The 16,234-nt window shown below is 30.8% G+C and overlaps 1 protein-coding gene across 8 annotated transcripts in view; it reads left to right on the forward strand.

The window, feature by feature from the left end:
* Positions 1–16,234, forward strand: part of LOC143244846 (receptor-type tyrosine-protein phosphatase S-like) — a 171,725-nt gene that overhangs the window by 105,073 nt on the left and 50,418 nt on the right. For 7 of the 8 annotated variants that reach the window (XR_013025345.1, XR_013025346.1, XM_076490246.1 and 4 more), the window contains 7 exons: positions 2,690–2,948; positions 8,492–8,540; positions 8,690–8,828; positions 9,857–10,017; positions 10,739–10,866; positions 11,038–11,125; positions 11,415–11,491. Coding sequence is in view for 6 of the 8 variants with exons in the window: in XM_076490246.1 (XP_076346361.1) it covers positions 2,690–2,948; positions 8,492–8,540; positions 8,690–8,828; positions 9,857–10,017; positions 10,739–10,866; positions 11,038–11,125; positions 11,415–11,491 (901 nt within the window). In the remaining 2 variants the exon portion in view is untranslated. The remainder of the gene's footprint in view (positions 1–2,689; positions 2,949–8,491; positions 8,541–8,689; positions 8,829–9,856; positions 10,018–10,738; positions 10,867–11,037; positions 11,126–11,414; positions 11,492–16,234) is intronic. The other variant, XM_076490247.1, reaches the window with a different exon arrangement.

The raw sequence follows: 16,234 nt of genomic DNA on the forward strand, positions 1-16,234 counted from the left end.
ATTCACATCTTGATTGTTTACTTAGTCCAGTTCATTATCTGCTCTGTTATATAGCCTGCACTTCTTCCTTATTGTGGTTCTTTTTTCCATCTCTTTATTCCATATAATTACTCTGTTTCCTATTATCTTTTTCACTTATTATGCTTACTCATTGAGTTCATCAATTCACATCAATGGTGTATTATGATGTAGCCATAAATGGTCATCATCTCCATTGTGTTTGTTTACACCATATTTGTAATCTGTGCCATTAGCTGCATGTAACCTCCATGTTTTGGAAGAGATCATTCAGGCTGATATTTGAACAACTCCCAATATATTTGTCACTTTATCTGCACAACACAGATATCTCTTCTTCCTGTGGTGATTCTACACAAGTCTCTTCGCCTTTACGAGGCAGGTTTTTCCTGTATGCTGAATATTATATCTTGGCACTAAATCTATATACTTCCATAATATTTACTGTGGAGATGGGGTGTTTCTGTAAGACCACTGGCTGCATATCTGGTGGTGTGTGTGTGTGTATATATATATATTTTATTTTTCTTATTACTTTATTATATGCAAAGAACCAACACTTATGGGCTTCATAAATAAAGCAGATGGGGATTTTTGCCCATCCCTACTGATTTGTGATTCTTTTTCTGCTTTACAAAATAGAGAATTGCAAACACCTGTTATCCTGTCTCCAGTGTGTCATTCCTCCAGCTTCCCCAATACTTGCTACTTCAGGTTCTCAGTCTTTGGAGTCGTGGGTCATGGATGTTTCCTCTGGAGTGGGATTTATATGATAAAACAAATTTAATAGTCGTATGTATTCACTTTACAAGAAGTTATTGCTGTTATATTTCATATTATACAATGTCATAATATACTGAATCCAAAGCATTTCTCCCAGATTTATTTTTGCCCACGTAGACTGCATTTTGATTATGAAATAATAATTGTATGCATGGGATTTCAACTGGATGTCTATTGCAAAAATGAAATGCATTTGACACACTTAATAATATCACAAGGTGGTTCCTCTGTATGTTTTTGCCTGGGCATACCTCACTTAATCTCTAAATAATTCATATACTATATATGAAGCAAACAATTTTTTATGCAAGGTGCTTCAACTGGATGTTTTATCCTCACATGGACCACACTTGTCACATTACATCATATCACAAGGTGCTTCTCCCAAATGTTTTTTGTCTGGGCAAACCACACTTGTAATCTCTCAAAATATTTTATATTCAAGGAATCAGTCAGTCATATGCAAGATGCTTGAACTTAATGTTTTCTACCTGAATGGACAGCACTTGACATACTCCATAATTTTACAAGGCATTTTCCCCAGATGATTTTGCCCAGGCTGATCACACTTGTGAATCACACAATCTGTCATACAATATATGAAATGAAAAACACTATGCCAGGTGCTTTCACTGGATATTTTCTACTCAGATGGACTGCACTTGACATAATCTGATGCATACAAAGGTGCTTACCCCAAATGTGTTGCCCAGACTAGCTGACTCAACTTTTTTTTAAATAAATCCAAGGTGCTTCAACTGAGTGTATTTTGCTAAAGCATACTGCACTTGTTGATCTTACAATCTTATGCAAGATACTTCTACTGTGGATTTTGACCTGATGGATTATACATGGCATAATACGATGTATTTCAAGGTGTTTCCCTGGATATTTTTTATATGGATGGACTACACTTGGTCTATTCATATACACTTATGATTCTTTTGGCCCTAACCACATATCCTGATTTCAGGCACCTTATTCAAATCTAACTACGACTCTTTTATGTGCTCAGACTTGCTACATTTGTGGACATCTCATGTACCATCTGTTGTACACAGGTGGAATCTGTATTACATGGCATGGTACCTGTCTATTAAGTTCCACCCAATGTGCCTTATTTTGTTTGCTACTGGTCAAAGAACGTACCTGTTCCAAAAGTAGTGCAATAGCACACAGGTATGCTTCCTTTTATAATTTTGTTGCACATCTGTTTTCACAGTGGTTTTTCTTTGCTTGTTTGATTAGGTTCATACCTTCACTAGCCACTCCACCTTTGCAACGTGAGTTTGAGCTTTAGGCGAGAGGAAGTAGTACTGTTTTGGAAGTTAACATTTTCTTACAGTGACAATGTATTTCTGAAAGTACTTACCTACTCTCATCCACTTCCTACCCTCCCTCCCCATGGATTTGCTGGTAATTCTGGTCTGCCAATTTTTTGAAAGTGAGAATTGTACAGCACTGTTATAGGTGGCACATTATGATTGGTGAAGGATAGTTACATGATCAGCACATGTTGCTACAATGGTGCAAACAAAAGTGAAAAGGTATAAAAGACAGGTACACTGTTGAAAACTTTTAGCAGTGCTTAGAGGGTAAACAAGGTCAAAGTGTCTTTGGGTGGCTAGAGGTAAGTTCCTATCAGACATACATTTTCAATGTTAGAAAATGTTAACAAATATATATATACCTCGAGGACAGATGTCTCAGGTATACCAGTTTGTTTGGTAATAGGTAAAACAGAATACAGTAAAATTTGACAGTGAAATTAAAATTGCATAATATTGCTTGTTTGCTAGAAAGTTTTTAAAATCTTGTATATATTGTTTTGTTTTTTCAAACTGAAATAATCAATTTTAAAAATAAAATATTGGATTTTACTTGACAGAAAATATCAGATAATTGTTGAGGCAGCTCACAATACAGCTGGTGTGGATGAGATTAAACTCATGGGCTATAAAGGAAGTGTGGAAAATAACATTCCTTATTATATAACAGCAGAGCTGGATGCTTTTGAAGTTTCAAAACATGCCAAGTATAATTTTATTGTGGGTGATGGAAAAACCTATGGTGGGTTTACTAATGTAGCACTGAAGACTGGTGAAAGATACAACATCAGAATACGTACAATTGTCCAGTTTGAAATGGTAATTTTTCTAAAAGCTGTTTTAATTTAGTCATTTTTTTATAGTGTAACATATTCAGGAATTTGATGTCAAATAAATTGTACTAAAATTGTATGTAACTTCATCCTTGTTATTATCATATTGTTAAAATCATAAAGTGTAAAAGTTAATAAAAAATGACTTTACTTCCAAGTTATGTTTAAAAGTATTTTCAGTGTTTTACTTTATGGATACTGTAGTTTGGTACGTTGTGAATTAGATTTTGATTAAATTAGTTTTTTTTACAGATAACATAATTAACAATAATTTCAAGTTTGTACTTTTTGTAATTAAAAACATTTGGAATATTTAAAATATTTGAACAACAAGAACTTCCATCATCAGTCTTTTGAAAAAGAAATTAAAATTGTCTGATCATAAATTGTAGTACCCATAAGTCCTACAAAAATATGGTTCAAAGCTTTGTTCTTCCACAAAACACTCTATAAATTAAAATTAAATATTTAATTAATTATAGTATTTTTTAGTGAATTTGCCATTCGTTATGCTACTCATCAAATACAAGATTGTCGAAGAAGTTTGATTGAATGAAAGGCAACTGCCTCTTCTTGAAACACAAGAATAGAGGATGATGATTCCAAAGTATTCTACCTTTCTTCTTGAATACAGTATGTGTATTGTGTTTTCAGTCTATATAGCATTCTGGTAGATTGTAGAGGGCATGTTATGACTGATTGGTTTATCCTTGTTTTTGATTGGTGGAAAGACTTCCTTCAGATTCAACCAATGGTGGCCACAGGTTTCTTACCTCTAATTCAGAATCTTTTTTTTAGTGAAGGTTTTTTGTATTAATGTAAAATGATTCTTTAATTTTTAATGTCTTTTAAAATTTGCCTGTGTCAATGATTTTCTCAGCATATTTTGTGTCCAGTTGACATAGTGTGTTCTGCAGTAACAGAATTTTGTGTTTTAATTAGTCTTGTAGTGTTTTTAATGTTATTTTATTATTGTCATGAGTAATCTTCCCCTCTCTCCAGTGTAATTTTCATTGCAGGAATATGGAACTTGATATATGACATTTTTATGTTTCTCCTTGGTAGGTTTCTGTGGTTTTTCACTACACATTTAATGTATCTTAAATTCTTCTAAGATTTCCACTAGATGTCTGTGTTGAAATTCTTACTGTGCATTTGAATTTTTCAATGAAATTTTGCAGGTTGGGAAGGTAAATGGTAGTAATTGTAGTGTTTTCCTTGTTTTGTTTTTTACCCTGTTATGTTTTTCAGGGAGCTTTTGATTGAGGAGGAAGTGTTATCATTCTATTTAAAGCACTCTACAATCTTTTGATGTTCTTTTTCAATGGATGTTTTATTGCAAATTTTTTCTACTCTCTTGGTAAGGCACTAGATTATATTATGTTTTCTCAAGGTTGGATGGTAGTACTGGAAGTGTAGGTAGGTTTTCTGTATACAATTGTAATGATTTTTCTCTTTTTCTGCTGGAAAAGAAACAGAAACCTACCAATGAGAAACACAAAAATGTCATTTATGAGTTTCCATGTTCCTGCAAATACACATACATTGGAGAAATGCAAAGAAGACTCAAGACAAGAATAAAATAACATAAAAGCACTAGAAAACTTGTGAAAACACAAAATTCAGTCATTGAAGAACATGCTATCTCAACTGGACACAAAACAAACTGGAAAAAGACTATAATAATTTTTGAAGACAAGAAAAATTAAAGAATCCTTTTATATTGACACAATTAAACCTTCACCAACAGAGATTCTGCATTAAAGGTTAGTAACCTGTGACTACCATTAGTTGAATCTCCAGGAAGTCTTTCCACCAATCAAACACAGGGATAAACAAACCAATTATAACATGATCTCCACAACACACTAGATTACTAGAGACTGACAACACCATACACACTCTGACCTGAAGATGAAAGCCAGGAGACTTTTGAAACATAATTATCTACACTTATGTTTCTACAACAAGCAGTTGCTGTTCATTCAACCAAGTTTCATCATGAATACCCTGTCCAAACAATCTATCAAAAATATTGTGGATATTTTCATTAACAAGATCTGTGCAAGATATGTGCAGCATGTAGGATATATTCAACATAACAATAACAACATTTACAATGTTAATAACTGTTGTAACTCATAAATATTAAGCTTAAAATATTTTTAAGACTACATTATTTATCCAGATGTTTAGAAGTTTTCAAAAATAAAAAAAACTGTAGTATTTCAACTACATTTTTGCTAGTATCATAGTTGATGACATTTTTTTGCTCAAGACAGAGCTCATTAGGCCAACTAGGACACAAAAAACAGTATGGTCAAAAAGTTACTTATATAAGTCATTTGTTACATCATCATCATTCTAATATGAATGTCTTTTCTAAGCTGGCAACACGTGACTGTTAGTAATTTACACTTGTCATAAGATGTTAGTATTAGGCTTACTCTATTTTTAATAGAGTAATATATTAATATTAATATATTAGGTTGAGGAATAATTCGTGAGCATTTTTAAATAATTTCATTCAAGCATTACATGCAAGACTATACAATACTTCAATGCATGAACACATTACACCCAAAACATTTATTATGATACTTTATTTCATGTAATACCTAGGTATATAGTATGCATTGTTTTAAACGAAATTGCAAGAAATTAAATGCGAAAAGCAGATGGTGTCGAAAATGCTCGATTTTGTCCACTTGACATTCCATTTAATGAGCTGAAAATGAAAGCAAAAATTAAAGACATATGAAAATCAAACACACCATCTATTAGAGCAAAAAATTATCTACCAAATGACATGAAATATTTTGCGAAAGCGTTTCATTTATGAATATATTTTGTTAACTTGAAAAAACGCTCACGAATTATTCCTCAACCCAATGTATATATAATATACATCTTTTAATATATACACTATATAATATATATCTTTTAATATATACACTATATAATATATATCTTTTAATATATACACTATATAATATATATCTTTTAATATATACACTATATGTATATGTATAATGATATTTCAATCACATTATATCTACTATATTCATTGCTATTAGGCCAGATAGGACACAACAAACAGTAGTATTTATAAAACCATTTTCATAAGTCATTTATTACAACAGCAATTCGTATAGTGTTTTTATTAATACCTTACAACTTATAAGTGTGCTTCACCAGCTTAAAAATCATAAACAACTTAGGTATAGAAGCAAGTTTATAATTTACTCCAGGTAGAATTGTGTAATATCAAATTAAATATATGTATATGTATCACTGTGTATATGTTTATAGACAGTTTATTTACATAAAAAAACTATTTGTCATTCATTCCAGCAAGTTATAGGACACTTAATTGAAAATTGTTTTTGTTCTAGACTTTCTGTTTTAACTTTTCTGGGAAAGGCAAATGCAGAGGCAGATTAAGGAGAGTGCTATAAGAGCTATAGCCCCAGTTCTGAGATTAAAAAAAGGCCCGTTATGAAGTTTAGTTTTTTGTATCATAGTCTCAGTCACAATTATAATAGGCCAGAGATAAAAATTTAGCCTAAATCCTCTCTGACCCCTAATCCAGCCCTGGGCAAGTGCCAGAGCCAGGATGTATGTATCATTAATGTTAAGTGACAGGGTAGTCATTATTATTATGGTTCTTAACTTATCAAATTGTAATGCAAGCATTCACCTACTCTTCACAACATTTTGCCACTAGGTGAGTTGACAAATTTGTACATAAAATAGATTAAATTACTGTTTTGTACATACAGGTAGATTGTACTGTAATGTAGAAAATAAATTTTAATTTATCTATATTTCTACTTCAGTCTTAAGTAACACATGTAGCATGAACAAAAGGGTCCAGCAGAGGATGATGCACCCAGTGCAAATTACAAGGGCCCATGCCTCTAGGGGGCATTGGTTCAAGCAAATATTTTCTACATATACAATTAAAAATAAATCCTCCTTCACTCTCTTTTTTCAAAATAAGGTATTTGTATGTTGATGCTGCATTTTGGTGAGTCTTTCAAGGAGAAAAATAACATATACAATTGAAGAGAAGTAAGAGAGAAAAAGGGGCCAAAAATCAGGGAAAGCACCAGGGCCCAGTATTTTATTCCCAGGCCTCAATGAACAAAACTTGATATTGTTTTGTTTACTCTTGCACTAACAATAATGTTCTATATGATCCAGTTATGTCTGTGGTAAAATAGGAGAAAATTGGCAAAAGTTTGTGATGTAACATGTCAACATCCTTAGTGACACTATTAAAATTTTAATCAAAGTCAGTATGGCTGCCTCTTAGCTTCTGGAAAAATGAAGTTAGTTATTCATATTAGTGAAACTGTAACTTATTGTATCTTAAGCATATGCTGTAACAAATTATATATTTATAAAATTTTGTGTTGAAGTCCAATAATCACTTCTGAGAACATCTTTTACAAATCAAAAATAACAACAAGGACTATCCTTCATTCTGTATTTTAAGTCTCAGTATTTTTAAAGACAATGAAAGAAATATCTATTTTATACTTAGATAAGTTTCCATATAACCTGTGAATATAATTATCAATATTATTTTTCTTCAAATCTTTTAAGATTTCACATTTTTTTCTTTATAAAATTCTAAGTTTATTACTGACAAATAGTTGTATATATATATATATATATATATATATATGTAGGATATTAACTAGTATACAAAGGTGATAAGAAATTCATAGACATGAAAATTCTAAAACAGTTAACAACTGGGATCAACATTGCTTATTAATTACTTAGTTCTACTAGTATGCTGGCTTTTTTATTCAATTCATTATTGTTTTATAGTCCTGATTCAATCACCTATTGACAATTAACATATCTAGTAGTATTAGAACTATTTATTCATTTACAACTAACTGGAGTACCCATACCTTGGATGGAAGTTATGTGAATTAATAATTAATGAAAGGTTGCTTCCCTTATATGTAATACAATATTTGGTGAAGATCCATCAACAGGGGGCATAGTAGTATTAAAACCTGCAAAATTGCCCCAAGAAAACAGCAAAACTGAAACTTCATATGTATTTCCCCACAGACCTAATTAACGTCCATTTTTGGTGAAGATCCATACACACCCTGCAAAGTATTTATGTGGACATACAACAGAAAATACTTTTATATAAATTTGTGGGGTATACTAGAGGGATTTACTCATTTTGATTAAAAATTTAGAAAACACTACCTTTATACTTCATGTATATATTTAATCAACACTTTGTCTTTGTGACATCATCTGGAGTAATATATACAACTTCAAGGTTAAGATTATTCTTTCTGAATCTTTTATCATAATACATTTATGTAGATAATGTGTGTGTGTGTATACAACTTTATATTTTGTATTTGTATTTTGTATTCTATCTAAATTCATATTTTTTTTTTTCTAAATAGAGACATCAGCAGTAGTTTCCTCTCACAGATTGAAACATTTATTAAAGTTTAAAATTATAAATAATTATGTGTTTCACAGGAAGAAAAGTCAAGATCAGCTATATCATTTCCAGAGTCCTCAATTGAAGGTTAGTTTTTCTTTCTTTTTTGCAGTTAAATATCAACTCCATGTATAATATATCAAATATGTCTTTTAATATCACATATATTAACGTATAAAATTCAAATGTCTGTTTTTCAATTATCCTTTTATTATTTTCTCTTTTTTTCTCATTAGTTGGAAGAACTGAAGTACTAGAAAACCATCCTCAAATCCTTGGAGTTTCTATGCTTCATTTTATCTTCATAATTTTAGGAGTTTTTGTTGTGTTAACAATTCTTTTGCTGTTTCTTGGGCTTTTTTTTAGTAAACGCAAGTGAGTCACTTTATAATTTCCCAAATTCTAGTTACTTCATTGTGACTTTTTCTCACCTATAAAATATTATGTTCTTATTTCACATTAAACTTCTGTATTATTTAGCAGTAAAGCCAAAAGTTTCGAGAAAATGCAGATTTAGGATTCTAAACTAAAGACTAAGTTAAGTTGAACAAGAAAAACATAAAATAAACTAATCAAATACACATTTAGTTTGAAACACAATAATTTAACAAATACAGTGCTCTTTTACCCAAACTCTTTGGGTTACTCATTTTTGAATATTCTAGCTGCTGGGGTTGAGAAGAACATTGAAAAACTGCTATAAAAGACCAAAATTAAAAGTAAAATCATGAACTAAAACTGTGGAGATATCTGACTTAAATACTGTAACAAAAGAAGAAAGATCAAGTATCATAAAAGTACACACATTATATATTTTAACCAAAATATGTATGCACTTTTAAGCCAAGCCAGATGTTTAAGTTCCTGTATTTTATTTGTTTGAATAGGACACCTTTGAAGAATTCCATACTGAAATACACATGCTAGCTTGAGAACTAAGAGCAAAGGTTGCAATAAGTAACATTTACCTTTACAAAAGGATAAGCACATATACAGCTATAAGATATCCAATCAATAAGAATGTCATAAATCTTTCCAGAAATTGCATGGAAATATTTAAAAAATAAATACTATGTGAATATACCTAAATAAAGATGTATTTAATAGTAGTTATGGAAATGTAAAAGTAATGACTATTTCAGTCATTATACTTCTAGGGTTTTTCAACATATTATTTGATAAGACTTTTGAGAGCTTTTGTAATTACTAAGAATCTAGTGTTTTAAAACCTATGAAATCTAGTGTGGTATGGAATTATAATTAACAGCTCTAAAAACATTTTAAATAATTTGCTTGCTTTAATGTTTTTCAGTGTTTTTCAAAATACTCATTATAAATGTGTAATCAACTATGTATAATTTTCTTTTCAAAATATCACAACATGTGAAAAAATCTTGTCTTAGTAGGAAAAGTGCACAATGTCAAGAAACCACTAATGGCTTCACTAATCCTGGAATATCAGATACAGGGACCTGGTCTGTAGCTTATAAGGTATCTGAAGGTGAAGCATCAGACAGCCCTGTAGTGGAAACTTCCCAAGCTATAATACTTCGAAAAGGAAATGGTAAGTGTTTTAAAAAAGTGTTATTGTGTTATTGTAACACATATTTTATTGTAAAAAAGAAGAATGTAGGTAACTTGAACCATATTTTTATACTTCATATACAAAAATACAAAGAAATATCATAAATATATGTTTATGTAAACTTTGTTGAAAATTTACTTTTTATGTTTAATTGATCAGTAGTGGCATTTGTTTGCATTATTTTTTTTAGTTTCATAAAAGATTTATGATGTAAAAGCTTCTTACACAAGAATTACAATTTATTGTAAGTGCCTGAAGTTGAGAATTTAAAATATTTTGCTTGAGTCCACATGATAGATATTCTTACTGAACTGTTTTATCCCATGTATCATGGTGTTTTTAGCCAGTTTGAAATATTAAATTTAGGTGGGAAAAATCCTACATGTTACTCAATACTTCAATCTAGAAATCAAATTTGTAAAAACATTAATTTTATAACTTCAAGTCTCAAACATAACTTGTAACCTGAATTTTTATTAAATAAGCAACTGTTAGTTAATATAAATTATTATGAAAGTCTTGATGTGTTTGTACATATACATATTAGTTAGATTCAGATATACCCATTATATATGGTAGTATGCATAAGTGTAGTTAGTTATGAACATATGATGCATATTAAGCATCAAATAATGTTTGTTTTATTGGCATAAAACTATAGCTTAAAATCTAACACACTTTATTGTATTTTTATAAAAAGGACCATTTGCAAAACATGATAGAAGAAAGTTTCTCCACAGCCCTACTTCAGTTCGGGTACAAAAACTACCAGACTACATCTTTAACAAAAATATCAGAGTCACTTCAGGCTTTTCTGATGAGTTTCATGTATGTACTGCTTTGACTACTAAACTTCTTAATACTTGATTGAAAAAAAACACAAAAAACAAGCAAATATATAATGTTGCAGAATATATCTTTATATCTGTAACATTTGAATGAATAAGTTTTATGGTGGCTTCTAACATTTTAAGAATTCAAACCTTTGGTGTTTTTTAGTCACTTTTAGAGGGACAAACATCACAATGGACTGAAGCAAAAAAGGCTGAAAATATAAAAAAGAATCGGTATGGCAACCTTCTTCCATGTAAGTAAATTTGTTTGAATATAATTTTCTGTTAGAACACAGGAAACATGCTTTTATTAAGGAAGTTATTAGCAGTTGAGCTGTATTATTTATGTGTCTTTGTCCCTAGTGACACAGCAATAAGTGTTATAAGTCTGGAGGCTTATAACAATAAAAACTAGGTCTTGATGGGCATGGGGAGCACAACATATTCTGCTGGACTGCTTTGTGTATAACAACAAACATGCAAAAAATATGTATATTTCTTTTGCTTATTTTATCTTATAACACCAAATTTTATTATTTACAGATGATCATAGTCGAGTTATACTGGAGCCATTACCAGGGGTGTCTTCATCTGACTACATTAATGCAAGTTACATTGATGTAAGTTCATATATATATATATTAAATTAACTAGAATCTGCTATAATAGTGTGTGAGTACATATGTTTATGAACTTTTTAAAAGGTATTACTAAACTGTTTGCTGTATAACTTATGTTCAACAAATTTAACCTAGGAATTGGGTGTAGAATGTGCCATAGAATTCTTCAAAATGATTTTAAAATTATAGTCCACAGTAATTTATGTATACAATTTTGGTTGTATGCAAATTGCATGATACTTCTTCTCATGCATATAAACTATATACATTTTTATCGTGTAAACCTCAAAGGTGGTAATCAGAATATCTTTAATTATTATGTATTTTTCCTTGTTGAATAATTCTTTATCATATGGTGTTATGTACAGTCATGGAGTAAAATATAAATGAAATCAGTGAATTAAAAAAGTAAAAATGGTGTAGTAATAACAGAAAACATTTTTGTTGTAAATCCAAATCTACTTATAATTTATATTAATTCTTCAAACTAGTTATGTGTGTTGGAAGTGAAATTACACATCACTTGTAAAAGAAAGCAGTTCATAATTTTGATTTAGAAGTGTTTGTCTTAAATTATATAATAAATTTAGTGTCTAATTTTACAAAACTAGCCAGTTCCTTAGCATTATTTAAGGATGTATTGATTTGTAGTTCTCTATGCATCACTTAATAATTGGCAGGTTTAAATACACCAATCCTATAATAACAGCATCTCAGTGCAGATAGAAACAGTTGTTGATTATTATAAATGATCATGTCTAGCCCTATTTATTTAATTGAAGTACAGATTCAGTTCTTATCTAACAGTTACAAACTTAAATTCAATGTAATACTCTGTATTTGCATAACTTAAGTAGGTAAATAACATAGTTGTTTGCTGATCAAATTGATTGACATGCTTATGTTTAAGGAAATGTAAACACGAGAATTAGTTTAATACTTGGGTTTTCTTATATTTAACATTTATCTAACATTAATTATTCATTTTTTAAAGATAACTGACTTTATCCAGTTAAAAACTGGCATCTTTATATTTACAAATAAACATTCAAATACTAAGAAACCATAACTGAATCTGTTCATTGATGTAGAAATAAACATTTGTGGCTACATAACTAGATCTAGTTAGATCTACCTAAAACATCTCCATATATTTGTCTAGTTAAGGACAGAGATAGTAAGTAACTGACTGGTTGTGGTTTAATGGGTGTATATATTAGTGTTATTAAAGTCATGATAATTTAAGGATAAACCTAACGCATAGTCATTCAAGTTTCACAGGAACTGGAGATTCGTGGATCAAATGCTTGGAAAGACAAGTGTAGCAATTCGTTAAAGATGAGATGAAAGAGACAAAACTTAGTATGAAGTTGAAATGATAACGAAATGCTTTATTAAGCTATAAAAATAACACCTTAGGCTGAATTTAATACATAACCTCAAGTGTATTTATGGTGTTTCAAATTAAAATTTAATATTTTTTTGAATGCAGATATAAAATATATATAATACTTATTTTTGCCTGTCCTTAAATGCAGGAATACTTCATTTCAATGGATATAAACTACTTTAGTGGACATTTTGTAGAACAACCTATTAAAAACTTATGAAAGTTTTTCAAAAGGTCTATCATTAGAATAAAATTATAAGTTAATTTATTTGATACTGTTAAGTATGTTAAAATTTATAAAGTTTAACCATAAGCTAACATAAACTAAAAAGCATATACAAATTACAATTTTACTTTTTATTAAATATAAATTGTACTTGATACAGGCATAATTAATTTAGGCCTAAAACAAGTGGTCTTATAGATTTTGATGTCTGTAATTAGTATTCTTTTGTATTATTCTAGAAATCTTGTATTTAAAGATATACTGTTGCAATGAAGATACTAATCTGACTGCAAATATTTTGTAGGTCTCCACTAGTATTTGCATTATACAGTCCTCTTCTCTCTCTTCTTAAGTTTGTCCTCATGCCATCTATAAAATCAAAGTTGTAAAATAAATCCATTTATGATATAAAAGTATGATATCAAGTAAATTCTAAGTCATACAAAACAAACGCAAATGAAACATTTAAATTGAAATATTTACAGATTAATGGTGTATATAAAAAATAACTGGCAAAAATATTCTTTGTTTACAGATAACTATGATGTGAAAATATGAATTACATAAATCAAGGTATAAAACAAAACCTCTTGTAACTTTATAGGTTGAAGTGGTAAAATAAAATAGCAACAATATCAAAATTAAAAACTACTAAACATAAAACATCTTTACAAGTAGAATTAAGCATTAAATGGTAAAGTTTTCAAATAAAATAATAACAAAAAATGAAAATTGAACTCTTTTAACCAAAATGAAATAAAAAGTTTAAAACCCTGTAATCAAAATGAGGAAGTTATTTTTGGGCATTAATGATTCAGATGATTTTTCTACATAGGTATGCTTTAACATTGAAGAAGTCAATCAATAATCCAAGAATCATGCTCAGAATCCAAGAGGCTGTATTTCTTATAAAAACATGCATTTTTCGTAATACACAATGCAATATTTCATACGTGATTCTATGAGAATCAAGTAGGGGACAATCACAACGGGAAATGAATTGCTAGTTACTTACTATGTAACACCACCACTTCCATTGGTTATAGGTTTGTGATAGTGCCCAATACAATATGTTACCTCCCTTACAGAGCTTCCATCTATATGCAAAATGTTTTTCACACACCACAAACTTTGAAATTTCAACCTACTACACAATCCACATTGTTCACAATATTTTCACATGTAAATCGTCACAGGACAACCTTCGTCAAATAGGAGTGTGAAATAGCCTCCTGACACATGTGGCTCCGTCTATTCCATTCTACCTGTTACTTCTTATTAAGTAGACATGTTTCACATTGTGCTGTTTTTCATGCAATAATTTCTTTAATTTTATGTACTAGTACCTTTAATATTTTTTTGTGCAGTTTTTGTCTATATAATTTCATTTTGAGTTTCTGAAGTTCACATCGTGACTTCCAAATACTATTTCTAATGCTTTGTAAATAAAATTTTAAAAATATTTTTATGTTTATTTTACCAGTTTGCCTATAATGTAATGTTTTTTTCTTTTACTTAGTGTTTTCCTTCCAGGGGAGATGTCCCTTTAGGTTAGCACCTGCTAAGCAAATTCTGCATTTTACAGCCAATAATAAGACTTACTGGTGACTGTCATCTCCTGCCTAGTGACTTAGGTTGTATAGTTAGTAACTAGGAGTTGACACTATACGGTATTGAATCTAATCATCCTGTAAACTGTAATTCTACAGGACTTGTTGCTGATGATTCATGCATTTCAACCTATGTTCAGTCCCATCTGGAGTTGATATTATATGGGCCACTCCCAGCATCTCTTCAAGACCCACCTCAATAGGGCTGGGTTCCAGTATGCTGACATTGTCAAGGGTAACTTGGTGAGCATTATATGGGAAATCCCACTAAAGGTTTCTTTGGGGAGGGGAATGGTTGATCTCAGCAGTCTCAATGTATATCCATAACCAATAAAACACACTGTTGAGATAGAGTGTTCCACAAGATTGTTCATAGATTTTCCTCACAATGTATTTGCTTCATAAATATGCCTGTTACAGACTATATTAGCCCATGTACTTTTGTGGGTAAAGCAGAAGAGGATAGCTGCTCATCCTTGCTGTTTCTTAGAATGAGTAGTAATCTAATTTTCAAAATGGAATTTTTATGGTAACCCATTGCACTGCCTCTGGTGTCAGCATTCTTCTGAACTATCTCTTCCATGTTGTTTCACTGGAATGTGAGAGTGTTTAGCACTTTCCAGTTCCAATCCACTGGGATGGAAGACCATATAGACGTCTTTCTAAATGTTGTCGGCTTCATTCAGTAGGGAATATGATGTGGTGTTTTGCCAGTGTAGATGGTCATGATCCTCCAGTTATACACCCATCTCCATACACTAAGTCCCAGAAATTGTTATGTCCAGCTTCTGTAAAATTCTATCTTTATGTTGAGATTGTGCATATTTTTCAGAAGTGGTTCACTTCTGTGTGGTGGGATACAGAGGTTGACATTACAGTTAAGCTCCTGTGCAGTCCTGGAGGATGATGTTGCTTTTGAGTATGACCATTAATTTACATTTCATTTCTTCTTTTGGGATCTCTCATCCTACCATCACCTCGATGTCAGTTCCCAATGAGTGGTTTTAGATGACAGTTTTAACAACCACCATAAATCCTCACACATGTTTAGGTTGTGATTCCTAATCCTACCAAGATTCCTGGGAGTTGATGTTGCACTCTGGCTTCTGTGCAGTCCTATTCAGAGGATGAGGTTGCATATATGTTACAAAAGCAAACCAATGCTCTGAGGTGGGTCCCAAATGTTGATTTTGTGCTCCAGCTTCTTTTTCGTCCCATCCATTGGCTTGTGTTGTGCATCTTTTTAACAGACATTCCACCTCTGTGTGATGGGTTCCAGAGGTTGAGGTTGTGAATGTATGTGCTACAACTTCTGTGCAGTTCTGTCTGGAGGTTTATGTTGCATGAGATAAATTTGTTTCTCTTGCACACCATCTCAAGAGAGGTCACCGTTGTACTGCATGGAAAATATTCACTTGGTTTTGGATTTGATGAACTGTTGCATATGGATGTTAGGTTTTCAGATTACTGGTTATGATTGTAGATTTCCATGCGTGTACTTTATTTTGTAGATCAGT

This window comes from Tachypleus tridentatus, chromosome 2 (genome assembly GCF_004210375.1).
Source record: "Tachypleus tridentatus isolate NWPU-2018 chromosome 2, ASM421037v1, whole genome shotgun sequence".
In the NCBI taxonomy this organism is placed as follows: domain Eukaryota; kingdom Metazoa; phylum Arthropoda; class Merostomata; order Xiphosura; family Limulidae; genus Tachypleus; species Tachypleus tridentatus.